Source organism: Ranitomeya variabilis, chromosome 2 (assembly GCF_051348905.1).
Source record: "Ranitomeya variabilis isolate aRanVar5 chromosome 2, aRanVar5.hap1, whole genome shotgun sequence".
NCBI lineage: Eukaryota > Metazoa > Chordata > Amphibia > Anura > Dendrobatidae > Ranitomeya > Ranitomeya variabilis.
In genome coordinates this window covers 291,926,500-291,941,970 of record NC_135233.1, presented here as the reverse complement: position 1 = coordinate 291,941,970, position 15,471 = coordinate 291,926,500, and the positions used below count along the sequence as shown (strand labels likewise).

The 15,471-nt window shown below is 40.9% G+C and overlaps 1 protein-coding gene across 5 annotated transcripts in view; it reads left to right on the top strand.

Annotated features, from left to right (window-relative positions):
• The window catches only part of TENM1 (teneurin transmembrane protein 1), a 1,288,567-nt gene that overhangs the window by 920,573 nt on the left and 352,523 nt on the right, over window positions 1–15,471 (top strand). For all 5 annotated transcript variants that reach the window (XM_077285119.1, XM_077285117.1, XM_077285116.1 and 2 more), the window contains 2 exons: window positions 4,798–4,995; window positions 7,779–7,979. In XM_077285119.1, the coding sequence (XP_077141234.1) occupies window positions 4,798–4,995; window positions 7,779–7,979 (399 nt within the window). The remainder of the gene's footprint in view (window positions 1–4,797; window positions 4,996–7,778; window positions 7,980–15,471) is intronic.

Here is a 15,471-nt window from a genome sequence, read left to right as displayed (position 1 = left end):
TGGAAGAGGCGGCCCGCTCACATGAGTACTGCCGGGGGCCAGTTTACACTCCCACACTCCAAAAAATATATTGATAGGGAACTATCCTAATGTGAGTCCTATTGGGATCAGTGATGATAATGTCTGTAAAGTTCTGCAGAATATAATGGTGCCATGAAAATAAAATAAATGAAAAATACTATCTGACATAATAAGAAGAAATGAATACCTACAGTCATACAATGCAAAACTTTTAAATGCTCAAATTATATATTCATATTAGTGCTATTGAGGGTACACATAACAGTGCTTTAATATTATTTAGAATGGGACTAAAAGTCAGAGTTTCTGAACTGTAAGGAGACACGGTGTATGTTTAGCTAATGAACTATGCCCCCTGCAGGGACCCATGGGAATTACATTCCAGTTGAGCAATTATCAGGTTAAACTTTAAAGCATATTCTGTCATTGACTTTCTCAAGACACTTAGCGTCTTACATGAGCTCCTTCTTCCTGTAAGGAAAATAACCCTGTGGTGAACCACAACTCATTTGGCACTGTATTTAAAGGGAGTGAAGTCATTTTTATTATACGTTAGTGATAGTACAGGTTAATCCTATTGATTCCACTACTGATATATGATGATTTATTTAGCAGCATTAAGAAGTCAATTAACGAAATCTAGAAAGAAATGATAAATATTTGAAGGTCCTTTAGGAATTGCTTCTACTACCACTATACATTTTAAGGTTACCAGAGAACTCCAAGTACAGTAAGAAAAATCAATTATGTTAATAGAAAAAAAGTGCTCTGAATATAAATCCCACTAATTACTCTAATTGCCTGGTGTCATCTTAGGTGAGAACACTGCCTTGTGGCAGACAGCAGGTTAATGATGTTGCTGTGTTAGTAAATTCATTGCCCAAGGCTGAAGATGTGTCTTTTGTTGTAAGTAATGTCTCCATGTGACAGAAACATGAAAGTGCAGATTGTGGAGTCTGAGAAACAGGCTTGGGAGGGATATATACACTAGTTTACTACATTTGGGTTACCCCCAACAAAACCTCTCTAACAAGCCCTAAAGCTAAACTTTTATTATTTACTAAAATTGTGGGTTGAATGGACCATTATATTATCTAGTTATTGTCCCATCCCCTGATGATGCCTCATCTGCGGTGAAACATATTAGTGTGCATGTGCTTTAATACAACTGTCCTATCTGCCAAACAGAGCTGACACTCCGGGTGTCATCAATTGATACTTAGGCAATTGCCTACATACTATATCATAATTATTTAGGCAGTATAGAGACAGAATGTTTTACATACAGTTAGGTCCATATATATTTGGACAGAGACAACATTTTTCTAATTTTGGTTATAGACATTACCACAATGAATTTTAAACAAAACAATTCAGATGCAGGTGAAGTTCAAACTTTCAGCTTTCATTTGAGGGTATCCACATTAAAATTGGATGAAGGGTTTAGGAGTTTCAGCTCCTTAACATGTGCCACGCTGTTTTTAAAGGGACCAAAAGTAATTGGACAGATTCAATAATTTTAAATAAAATGTTCATTTTTAGTACTTGGTTGAAAACCCTTTGTTGGCCATGACTGCCTGAAGTCTTGAACTCACGGACATCACCAGACGCTGTGTTTCCTCCTTTTCGATGCTCTGCCAGGCCTTCACTGCGGTGGTTTTCAGTTGCTGTTTGTTTGTGGGCCTTTCTGTCTGAAGTTTAGAGATCAGGTGACTGACTTGGCCATTCAAGAATATTCCACTTATTTGCTTTAATAAACTCCTGGCTTGCTTTGGCTTTATGTTTTGGGTCATTGTCCATCTGTAGTATGAAACAACGACCAATCAGTTTTGCTGCATTTGGCTCTGAATACCTCAGAATGTATTCTGCTGCTTCTGTCCTGTGTCACATCATCAATAAACACTAGTGACCAAGTGCCACTGGCAGCCATGCATGCCCAAGCTATCACACTGCCTCCGCCGTGTTTTACAGATGATGTGGTATGCTTTGGATCATGAGCTGTACCACGCCTTCACCATACTTTTCTCTTTCCATCATTCTGGTAGCGGTTGATCTTGGTTTCATTTGTCCAAACAATGTTCTTCCAGAACTGTGCTGGCTTTTTAAGATGTTTTTTAGCAAAGTCCAGTCTAGCCTTTTTATTCTTGATGCTTATGAGTGGCTTGTGGATCGCCCCCCATAGGGCAGTGGGGTACTCGGTACCGGGTCCTTCGGTTCTCAAGGGGGATGTCACGGTGGCTGACCCAGTCCATGGCCCTAGGGACGTCCCTGTTAAAAGGGAAAGGTCTTTAAAGGGGAAATGTTCGTGACGCCACCTGTGGTATTCGGTCAGGGTGAACAACGCTGCTTTAAGGGGTCCGCTGGGGTGATGTTATTGCAGCTATATGGTATAGCTTCCCACAGGTGAAGTGTATCCCCAGGGCTTCCCAGTGTGTAGATGGTGGATGGTGTTTGGCGCAGAGAAGAACGTGGACACAAGGTTGCAGTCTCTTTACCTTTTTACTGAAGGCTTCAGCATCCACAGTCCAGAGCACCAGATCATAGGGCAGGCAGAGTCCAGCCGGTTTGGAGGCAAATCTAGAGTCCCCTTATCCAGGTAGAAATCAGTAGCCTTCCTCTAGCGCTGTGGTGCTGTAGTACCTTACTGCTAAGCATCTCATAAGGTCCTCACAACTGTTGTAGATGTTCTAGATGTTGTGTTTCTCTCTGTCCACCGGATGGATAGGACAAACCTGTCTGTCCGGTGGCATGAGGCTTTTTACAGGGACTCTATCACGCCCCAGCCTCTCGTGGGTGCCACATTGCCTCCTGGGTATAGGGCGGGCAGGTAACGTGAAATTAGCTGTCCTGCCGGTCTCTGAAGCAAGGCATAAAGGACTGTTGCTACCTCGGTGTCCGGCTACCGGGATCCTGCGCCTCAGAAGGAGGCAACCTGTGTAGGGCAGAACTCCTTCTGGTTTCCTCTCCTTTTGCTACGACTTCTTCTCACTCTCTACAAGACAGTTCTCTGTTCATGTCTCTTTCTGGGAGCTGCTGCACATGGGGCAGGCGCAGCTCCGTGGCCTTCTGTCTAGGCCTCTGACAGGATCCCACCCCTGTCAGCGTCCAACTACCTGAGCGAAGCTCAGCCAGCAACTAACTAACTTTCTATCCAGACCACCAGTTTTACCTAATTGTGAAGAGTGCCCTAATAAATAGGAGCATAGCTCCCCCTGGTGGACTGGAGTACGAAGTGTGTTGTGTGTTGGTGTTACCTGGTAGTGAGATCTCCTTTATTACCTCCAAACGTAATATTATCCCCCCTAGAGGAGAATGACATTACTGCAGCGACCAAGACCTTGGGGTGCTGCGCTTGCACCGTGCAGTGAACCCTCTGTATTTACTTTCATGCAGTCTTCTCTTTATGGTAGATTTGGATATTGATACGCCGACCTCCTGGAGGGTGTTGTACACTTGGTTAGCTGTTGTGAAGGGGTTTCTCTTCACCATGGAGATTATTCTGCGATCATCCACCACTGTTGTCTTCCGTGGGCGCCCAGGTCTTTTTGCATTGATGAGTTCACCAGTGCTTTCTTTCTTTCTCAGGATGTACCAAACTGTAGATTTTGCCACTCCTAATATTGTAGCAATTTCTCGGATGGGTTTTTTCTGTTTTCGCAGCTTAAGGATGGCTTGTTTCACCTGCATGGAGAGCTCCTTTGACCGCATGTTTACTTCACAGCAAAACCTTCCAAATGCAAGCACCACACCTCAAATCAACTCCAGGCCTTTTTTCTGCTTAATTGAGAATGACATAACGAAGGGATTGCCCACACCTGTCCATGAAATAGCCTTGGAGTCAATTGTCCAATTACTTTTGGTCCCTTGAAAACAGGATGGCACATGTTAAGGAGCTGAAACTCCTAAACCCTTCATCCAATTTTCATGTGGATACCCTCAAATGAAAGCTGAAAGTCTGAATTTCAACTGCATCTGAATTGTTTTGTTTACAATTCATTGTGGTAATGTCTATAACTAAAATTAGAAAAATGTTGTCTCTGTCCAAATATATATGGACTTAACTGTATAATGGTCTATTCACCCCGCTATTCTAATAAATAATAAAAGCTAAGTTTTAGGGCTTGTTAGTGACATAAAAAACAATATCAAAATCATACATTCATAAAAATGCTGACGTGATATTTTTAATTGTTTTATTGGCTCATATTTAAATTTTAATACATTTTAAGTGTGTATGTGGTTTTATTTAGGAATATATTGCAGATGAAAGATAAATATTGTAAGATAGTGCTTACTGCATGTGTTGGGGGACACTCGCTTAGCAACGGGATTAAGGCACATGGTTTCAGACCCACAGAAGGATGGTAGCTTCCCCAACACAGTAGCCATCACAGGCTCTGCAGGACCATGGCCTCACCCTGTGTTCTTCAGGAATCCAGTCCTACTCCCAGGACCTTCCAACACAGAGGCCATCCAGGTCCCTGGTCTCTCCGTGTGCTATTCAAGGATCCGGTCCACACACAGGACCTCCCAACACACAGGCCTTCAGGTCAATGGCCTCTCCATGTGCTTTTCAGGAATCCAGTCCTACTCCCAGGACATTCCAACACACAGGCCATCCAGGACCTTACACTCTGACCATGTGACCAGACCTCAGTTACGTTATATCACCGGCGCTAACATTACACTGGTTTATGTGGCTCTATTGTGAATTTAGCCCCTAACACATTAATTTACTATTTTATTGTGTGTTGACTTGTTTTCTCTTTTTTCTAGATTCATGTCCAGTGCTCTGCAGCGGTAACGGTGAATATGAAAAGGGCCATTGTGTATGCAGGAGTGGATGGAAGGGAGCAGAATGTGATGTTCCAGAGGAGCAATGCATAGACCCAACCTGCTCAGGAGGTCATGGGACCTGTATTATGGGGGTCTGTATCTGTGTACCGGGATACAAAGGAGAGATCTGTGAAGAAGGTTGGTGGTGGAATTTATATATCCTAAATAGAAATACAGGAAAATGAATACAGCATGACATAAAAAGTACCTTTCTAATGATTTCTGTTGGGTGCCATTGTCAAGCTCTCGGTAGCTATCCAGCAATGTAAATTGTTGGTATCTTTATTCTGGTTGTCATAACAACACAAATCTCAGCTGCAACAACGTTCCACTGGTTTACATTTGCAGTAACAATACAATATGTGATTACTATACTTAACACATGAAAAGCCATGAAGTCTGTGTGGGTGTTCTGGAGTCAGACTCTCGTGACATCGCTTCATGAATCTGGAGACTCTGACAGGTGGTGTGCGACCCTGTGCACTATTGCAGAACTCTCACTCCAGTCAGGGACTGGAGTGAGATTTTTGGTAGAGGGAACCCACCGCTCATCATGAATTAGGCGAGCTGTGACATCCCACCCCAACTCCACCCGGTTTATCAGAGCTGGGAGAAACTGGAGTGAAAGTGCTAAAAGTCGTAAAATTTAGGTGCAGCTGCAAGGTGCATATACATTTTGCAACTTTACAAAGTGTTTATGCCCAAATTCTGGCATGAAAGCTTTGATTAATCTGGCATTATGTGTGTATTAGCATCTTAAGTACAGGTAGTAGAAAAGCAGTCATGCTACTGCTGAATCCCATGTCTCTGGCACTGTGGCTTAGGGTAGGTTTACCATAACTCATTAATGGGGACAAGTATTCCTATGAATAATCATTTCCTGATCATTAGTGATGAGTGCAAGTGATCGTTACTCGAGCTAGCTTAGGGTGCTCGACTATGCTCCAAGCATTGTGGGTGCTCAAGTGAGATGTTCGTGTCCCTGTGGCTGCGTGTTTTGCAGCTGATGGACAGCTACAAAAGATGCAGGGCTTGTCCATGTTTGTCAGGCAATCTCTGCATGTTTTGTGGTGTCTAACAGCCGCGAAACATTTGGCCATTGGGACGCGAACATCTCACGCGAGCACCCGCGATACTCAGTGCATACCCGAGCACCTAGGCAAACTCGAATAACAACCACTTGCACCCATCACTGCTGATCATCAGCATTTATGTTATTATACCTACATGAGATGGTTCTCATCATAGCCGGGAGCAAGAGTTCCTGTGTACAGTAAATACAAGAATGATATAGCACCTTTTAGGTATGTAGGAATAATAACATAAAACTCTTGATGTGTCCATAGAAGGCATAGGAGAAACGCGTAATAAGCATAGTGTAGGGAGTTCAGGTATAAGTTACCCTGAACACTGTGGGAGCAATATAGGGGAGACGTATTAATTCCCTATAAGAGGATTGATTCCTCATATAGCCATTCCTCCCTCATATAGTATACTGCTCTTGTTGTAGCTCCTAATATACTTTGCTGCGATTTGTTACTCCACGCTCCTAGGCTGCATCAGCTATTCAGTTACTAAACCTTAGTATTCATTGAGCACCTGGTAAAGACTAAGGATTAGGGTACGTCAACAATATAATGTGCTATAATCATTTCCCGTTTGTTGCCTCTCCGGTAGATTTCCCTCTATACATATTAACCAAGGGATCTAGTATCAGATTTGAGGGCAGAGTGCAATAATGAGGGATGAGTCGTGCTTGGGTTTACTAAATTTTAATGTTGATGTATGTTCCCTGAATTGGAGTGTGGGCACTGGGGTTTGTTCTAATTGATGGCACAAGGCGGAACTATCTCGGATTGCACAGATTTCCTGAAGTACTATATAGTACCCCAATCATTTATAGCAATACACACGTATAGGTTATTGTTTTATGTAAGTATCCAGTTCTGACTTAATATCAGCTCAGACTGGATAGACTGTGTGATTAGCACGGTGGATTTGTATATAATAATTTTTAATGTATCCTAATAAAGGTCAGTTTTTAATATAGTTCAGTCCACTTCAGTCAGAAAACTTTGTCTAATTAGGGGAATTTTTTCTTTAGAACATTGCAGTCCTCAATCAGTGAATCTATTGTAAACAGATTTCCAATCACGCGACAAATGCGCAAAACTCTCGTTAAATGATTTTAAGGGTGTACGAACATGATGGCCAAGATTGATCAAGACTGGAGTGTTTTACACTAATTTCGATGAGATGGTGGGGTGGAGTACAAGGCGCTTGATTCATTAAGAGGTGCATGCCTCTTAATGAATCAGGTGAGGTGCAAAGTGGTGTGTACCTCTATGCTCTTCTCCAAAAATATTACTCCAGTCAGAGACTAGAGTAAGATTTATGACATAAGAAACATCAGTGCTCATCATGAATTTGACAAGCAGGGGCCACATCGGACCTTTTCCCACCCTGTTTTGCATGCTTTGCCAAAAGCTGGGCAAAAATGGCATGAAGAAGCCAACAGTTACAACATTTGCGCGCAGTCTCACATTGCATAAAACATTTGTGGCTTTTCACTGAGAAACAGTTAGTGAACTTGGTCTGACTGGAGAGTTAGTAACTTTTTTATCAGTCTTTTTCTCCGATCTGCTAAATAAGAGCAGAGACCATATCAAAGTTGTATCTGCAATTGTGCAAACCTTTTAATTAAACCCAATTGCAAAAATTATTTTTAGCCCCAAATAAATGCATTTAAGAACAAAAAAAGGCCCTAAAGGTGGACAATCCCTTTAAATGTCTTCTGTAAAGTTGTAGTTTTTCTGTCTTATCTAATAATTTTATTTTGTGTAACTTTGCCCAGCATATGTAGCATATAACTAGACCATTGACACTTAATTAACATTTATTTTATATTTCATGTGATGCAGAGAATTGTCTGGATCCATCGTGTTCTGATCATGGCGTCTGCGTCCAAGGAGAGTGCCACTGTACGGCTGGCTGGGGTGGAGTCAACTGTGAGAATGTCCTGGCCCTTTGTCAGGAGCAATGTTCTGGCCATGGGACATTTCTCATGGACAGTGGTGTCTGCAGCTGTGAACCACAATGGACTGGAGCAGACTGTTCCACAGGTAATTATCCCACCAGTTCCCATATTTTTTCATGTCATCCTTTTATTATTTTCCAGTGTTTTTCAGTTTCCTATCAAGCTAATCAATAAATATTGTTAAAATCTACAACAGCTAATATATAATGGTTGTAAGCTAGTACAAGTACGGCATCGTATTGGTCACTAGTAAGGACTTGTATCCATTATGGGAACCAAAAATATAGAACTTTCTATTGTTCCAATAAAGTTATACTGCATATGCTGCTACTATGGTAGATTATATAGAAAAATATGGATTTTCATTTCCATTGCATACTGCATATACAGGTATTGTAAAAGATGTCTAATATGCAGTCCATTATAGATTAAGATCCATTGTACAAATCGGGATCAGTAACCCAATTTATTCTACTGTGCTGAAATAAAACATTGTGTACAGGAGGCCTATAGGGGTTTATCACCTTCATCAAAAAGGCTGCAAAAAGAGGTGTTGAGTTCTCCTTCAATGCAAGTCTTCAAACAGAGGCTGGACAGACATCTGTCTGAGATGGTTTAGTGAATCCTACCCCCTGCTCAATTTAGGAAGAAAATGGTGGGAGGTGGAGATCCACATGGCACTACGCTCCATTTCAGGAACCATTCCTGACTCGTGGCGCTCTGTTGATCTCCACACCGCTCACCATTTTTCTTCTGTCCATTGTATTACAGTTCCTGAGCAAGGCGCCAGGAGCTGGTGTAAGGTGCTGCAGGGCTCCAAGACTCCCGTTATTCATTGTTCATTGTCAGCATTGTGTCTGGCATGTTCACCTACTAGAAGTGAGTGTAATATCTCTCCCTCCTTCATCTGTGTGTTCTGACAATCTTCACATGGAGTGCCCTCTCTTTTGTTTGCAGTTTGATGGCAAGGTACTACATTACAATGGAATTTTCATTGTGTCCACGGGATAGGTCTTAAAGTCTGCAATACACCCCTACAATATTACATTTAATGATGAAATGCATTTGTGAATTTGGAGATGGGGTCACAGGACACTCATTCTCCCCTCAAGTAATTACACCCATCAGACATATGAAGCATTATCTCTGAATATACCATTCATTTTTTATGATACGATTACACTATAGATGAGTGGATCATTTGAAATTTAGTTCACCGCCTTTGATGAACTTTCCCAGAAAATTTGATTTGCTTTAAATAAATTTCCTGAAAATCGCAATACTAAAAAGCCTCTAATTTCCCGGATAATACATGTATGATTCTCTGCAGTCTCCTTGTATTGAACTCATTCTTTTTCCAACATACAGTACAAGACTTGGATTCAGGATTTTGTTTTAGTTGCAAAATTAGCACCGTGGAGTTTAATACTGCCTCCTTGTTTCAGGGTATGAAGAATAAAAAAGGCTGTTATTAAGGTCAATCAATTCAAACACTGAGTTACTATAAGTCTACAGCATTTCCCAATATCATTTGAATGTTTTTGGATTAGTATTAACAGACTGAGACTACCACTGCCATTTTCAATCTGCTTCAGCACAATCAGAATAGGCCTTTTTTAATCCTATGAATGATCTGTGCGCTCTGACCTCCTATCCCTGTACTGTTCTAGCATAAAATATTTATAATGGCTATGCTTGTCCCATTGTTTAGCTGCACAGCAGCTCCTGATACCATTTGCCCAGTCTCTGAGTCTTCAGCAGTCTGTGAAATACCACCGGGCTTTGTTTTGGGGAACGATGCTCGCAAATCAGATCACAGAGTGTTTGAATTTGTGGGGACCTGCGAATTTCAGGATATCTACAGTGTTCACAGATCAATCTGCTCAACTCTAGATTACATCTTTAATTTGCTGCTTTTTGTATGTCCCTTTAACTGCAATTGTTACCATCCACCTTTCATGTCTCCCCTTTGCCTCATAGATTGTAAGCTTGCAAGCAGGGCCCTCATTCCTCTTGGTATCTGTTTTGACCTATGTGTTTATTGTTATTCTGTAATGTCTATTGTCTGTACAAATCCCCTCTATAATTTGTAAAGCGCTGCGGAATATGTTGGCACTGTAGAAATAAAATTATTATTATTATTATTATTATAATGAAGAGACCATGCATAGGGGCATATACTTCACTAGAAACAAGTTTGACTTCTTTTGATGAGATATTTATGACATAGGCAACCAATATGCCATTAGTGTATGCACTGGAAAACCCTTTGGCCACATCTGCAAAGACAGAAACATTAAATACTAGTCTTGGTAATGAAGATAGTAGCAGCTGACTTGAACTGAATTTATAGAATGATGCACACCTCTTAAAGGGAATCTGTCAGCAGGTTTTTGCTATGTAATCTGAAGCCAGCAGGAGATGGGGGTTGAAACACAGAATTCAGGGATGTGTCACTTGTCAAATTGCTGGACTACGCTAATCTGATAATGCCCCATCCTCCCATGATAAGAAATTACGGTCTATGAATTTTGTACACAGAGAGCCTGGTGTGGGCGGGGTTAACTTTCTCAGCTCAGCTTCATTCTCAATCTAACTGCTCTGTGTCAGAATTGCTGAACCTAGTAATCTAAGTGATGCATAGTAGGATTCAGCTTCTCTTTGCCTACATCATACTGCTTTCAGATAAGGTAGCAAAAATCTGCTCACATATTCCCTTTAATAAGTTTAAGGCATTTTAAACTGTAAAACCATCAGAAAACTATATATTTGCACTAGCCCACAGCAGGCTCATGAGCCAATTTGTTTTATAATATTATTGACTAAAACCACTTCTCTTTGAAGAAAGCCATTTCTACTTTTTTAATCAGTTCCAAGTAGTTGTACTTCATCATTTGTGACTTTCATGGGAAGTAAAAAATTTAAGTTACTTGATAAATGTTGGCCTTTGGAGCTGGTTCATTAAGATGTTTACTCCAGTTTTCTGGCATAAAGCACCTTAATAACTGTCAAAAAAAAATTTCAAATCAAATTTTTCAACTTTTGGCATTTTCATGCAAGTCCTGTTCAATTACGTCAATACAAGAAGAGTATGCCAATATAACATATGTGCTTAACCAATTTATGACATGCACCTCTTAATGAATTTGGCGTATTGTACTCAGTGAGCTTCTTCATTAAGACTGGTGTTCCCCTTTGGTCCTGATTCATTAAGATTGGCCAGTCTTAAAAAAGGATGTGCTATAATAAGATGCGTAAAATTTGTTAGGTGGTGCATGTCACTGAATGAATTCAATGCAACTTACCAGTGATGTGCACCACCTTGCACCTCTCCAGAGATGTTTCTAGAGTCAGTAAGTGGAGTAACATTTCTGGCAGAAAACGCTTCCAATGATGAATTTGACAAACGAGCATAGCAAACACCTTGCCCAGCCGCCTCTCCTTCCCGCTCTTCCTATTCTTCCCATTTTGGCAGAGCTTCCCAAAATTGGCGTAAAAGACAAATTATTGCAAAAAATTTACACAACTCTACACTGCGCAAAATTTTCAAACTGGTTTCCATCAGTTTTCTGGCATAAGCACTTTGATGAATTGGCCCTTTTTTGTCTCATAGCCATATCAATAAGTGACCGTTAAAGAAGTTTAAGTTAAATTCAGCTCAAAATGTCTTTTCTCTCTGTAAAGGTGGAGAAGTCGTCTAAACACCCTCTCTGAAGACTTCTCATATATTATTGTATTAACCTGCTGTTTAATGTCTTTTATTCTCATGAGACTGCAGTTTTCCCTGTTATTTAAAGGGGATATCCGGGACTTTGCAAAATAAAAAAATAAAAAATGTGCCTATGCATGAACAGGCAGGTACCTACCTACCTGTTGTGCCCGGTATTATTCTTTACCGGCACAGAACGGTCAGAAACAACTCCTGATTCAGCTGCCTATGCTGATGTCACATCGACAGAGCTCTGCTCTGTTGACAGGGTGGGACTGCCAATGTCGACAGAGCATGGAAGAAATTAAGCCGCCGCTCTGTCAAAGTGACATCAGCAGACGCAGCTGAATCGCCAGCAGGAGCAGTCAGACAGCTCTCTGCCAGTAAAAAACAGAGTTGGGTACAACAGGCAAGTTGGTAGAAACTACTTGCCTGTTAGTGTTTAGGCAAATGTCTTTCTTTTTTTTTACAAAGTCACAGATATCCCCTTTAAAGGCGGCAGGGTTAACTGTTAGTGACAGCCCAGGTTGCAAGGAGTTAAGTAGGCTCAGGAAGCTAGGTCCTGGATTTTAGCAGTTGATGAATGGCTATTGAAGAAATAAGAAACATTGTTGATTAAGAAACGGTAACAGGTTGGAAGTTGGAAAGTGTCTTGAGGGACAGAAATTTGAAAGAGTTCTAGATCAAGTGTTCTAACAACTGATTACCTATACGGCGCGAGAGCAGAAATCGGAGACATATCCAGAAGGCTCCCTTCATTATCAGTGACATAGCAAAAAACAGAGCTGAAGGAGGCAGAATTCACCTTGGCAGCTAGAAGGAGTGGGCTACATCGAGGCATTGTGTAAACCGGTGCTGGGGATTTAGAGAAGTCCTATTACAACCAAGAAGGAATACAAGGTACTCATTGCATTGGAGGATAAAGAAAGCAGGAATGGAGCTAGAAAGCTTGAGTACTATTACTCTTGAATTGTACCTCTGCCATTAAAATGTATTTAATTCTCTCAAATAAGAAGTCTCTGCATTATGCAGAAGATACATATAGGAACTATTGTGCTTGTTACCAATTGTTGAAATCCTGTTTAAAGAATTCCCATAAAGAAGTTTTAGTCTTTTAAAACGTACCCTGATTTCACCGATTTGTCACTTATTTATTTGCAAGGTCACTGTACCATAAAACCACTGGTGGCCTGAAAAGGGTAAGCAGTAGTGATGCTCTCATAAGGTGTTATCTGAATATCTTTGGTGTGCTCAAATACTACGTTTGAGTCCCTGCGTGCTCATGTATCGTGGCTGTTCAACAGCTGCAAGACATGCAGGGAGCAAAGTGCAGAGCAAAGTACTGCAGTGCACAGGCGCTGGGCCTCTCTGACCTTTACTGGTGTCTACGCACTGCAGTACTTTGCTCTGTCCTCAACAGAGCAGATAAAGTACACCTGCGCCGGAGCCGCGACAAGATGCAAAGAAGAGGACGTCATCGTAAGAAGATGGGAGGCTGTAATTATTATAGGGGATAACTCAGGAGACTCTTTGCGTGGAACAAGACAACTACAAGACACAGTTTTATAAGTGGTAAAGTCTATATTATCACACGGTGATTCAAACAGGTGCAGAGAGAAACTCAAGTCCACAACACTTGGTGCAAATAATAAACGCAGCTTAGCAGTCTATAGGAAGCTTCAGAGGAAAATGCAATGAAGCAGAATATCTATGAAGAACAATTATTCTTGAGGATACTTGACACGAATAAATCCTTGTCTTAGTCCAGGCACAGATAGATATGCTTATTAGGCAGTTCAAATCATATCTTAGCTCAATCAGGGAGGCCTCGTTAATAGTCTCAGGTTATTGCAAAGCAGCAACAGCTTACATGACCAGCAAATGCAGATGGAAGTAAACACGAACAGCAGATGAAGGAGGATTACTGGAAACTTGTGTATGCAGCAGGAACTCAGAGCAGAGTAGCAGGATCACCACACAGGTTCACAGGAGCAGGTGTATAGCCAGGGAGTAATCAGAGGTCAGGAGCTGGATGCAAGGCAGAATACTCTAGCACAGACTGAAGGCTGGGGTGGAGTTTTATAGCAGGAGACACAGTGCACATGAGACCAAAGACGCCATCTTGAAAAAGGGCAGTAAGGCACAAAAGGTAAAAAATGTTCAGAGTCCTGACATTACTCCCTCCTTAGAAGCGGCCTCAGGATGATCCTGGACCAGGTTTCTCAGGGAATCTCTGATGAAAATGAGAAATCTTCTGTTGGGCATTGATGTTTTCCACAGGTTCCCAAGAGTCTTCCTCAGGGGGATATCCCTGCCATCTTATCAGATATTGGAGCCGATTCCTGCAAATCCTGGAATCAATAATTTCCTCCACCACGAATTGTTCTTGCCCATCAATCACCACAGGCTGCGGAGGTGGCACAACACGTCCTTGGAAGGTATTAGGAGATACAGGCTTTAGTAAAGATACATGAAAAACTGGGTGTACCTTCATTGTCCTAGGAAAGGAAAACAGAGCAGAGTATATGTATTAATATAAATTTTTATTAGTGGTAATGATACATACAAATAAAAAAGTGCACTTGTTGGATAATAAATTAAAACAAGATTGCCAGACAAATATATATAAGCCACATAAGCCTACGGTGTGCCAAAAGGATATAGATAGTAAAATAATTAAATATGTCTCCCTAATGTATAAAAACGTGAGGTAATAACGTTAAAAAGAGGTAACCCTAAATAGGGTTAGAAGGTGCCAAAGTGTGAAAAAAGTGCCATGTGCAATGTAAAACTAAGTATAAATCACTCAAAAAAGTATATGGTGCTTTACACACAAAGGAGAAAATATATAAAAGGAGACATATACCTTATAGGCCTCACCGTATCCAACAAAACGCACCCCAAAGGGGTGCGTTTTGTTGGATACGGTGAGGCCTATAAGGTATATGTCTCCTTTTATATATTTTCTCCTTTGTGTGTAAAGCACCATATACTTTTTTGAGTGATTTATACTTAGTTTTACATTGCACATGGCACTTTTTTCACACTTTGGCACCTTCTAACCCTATTTAGGGTTACCTCTTTTTAACGTTATTACCTCACGTTTTTATACATTAGGGAGACATATTTAATTATTTTACTATCTATATCCTTTTGGCACACCGTAGGCTTATGTGGCTTATATATATTTGTCTGGCAATCTTGTTTTAATTTATTATCCAACAAGTGCACTTTTTTATTTGTATGTATCATTACCACTAATAAAAATTTATATTAATACATATACTCTGCTCTGTTTTCCTTTTCTGGGACTGTCATCCTTGCTCTAGGTGTATGGTTTTTTCCTCATGATCAGAGTGGTTTCCACTCACTCCTATTGTTATCACCAGGGGTAATATAATTGATTATTATTTAGGTTTTATTTATATTCTTTACCCGTTCGTGTGGTTTCAATCTCTGTAACTTCATTGTCCTAGGCAGCTTCAGCCGGCAGGCCACAGAGCTCACAATACCGTTGATCTTGAAAGGGCCAATGAATTTCTGTCCAAGTTTTTGTGAAGGAACGTTTAACTTCAGATTCTTAGTTGCTAACCACACGGAATCTCCTACCTTGAACATGGGTGCAGGTTTACGGAATCTATCAGCCGATCTCTTATAACGTTTATGAGCTGTGGTCAGGGATTCCTTCAGAACCTCCAGATTCTGTCTCATCACAGTCAGCCTTTCCTCCACTGTCGGAACCGGAGAATTAATTGGAGACCTAGGTAAAATACACGGATGATAACCCAGATTGGCAAAGAAAGGTGTAAATTTAGTGGAGGCGCTCTGAGAATTATTATATGAAAATTCGACTAATGGCAACAACTCC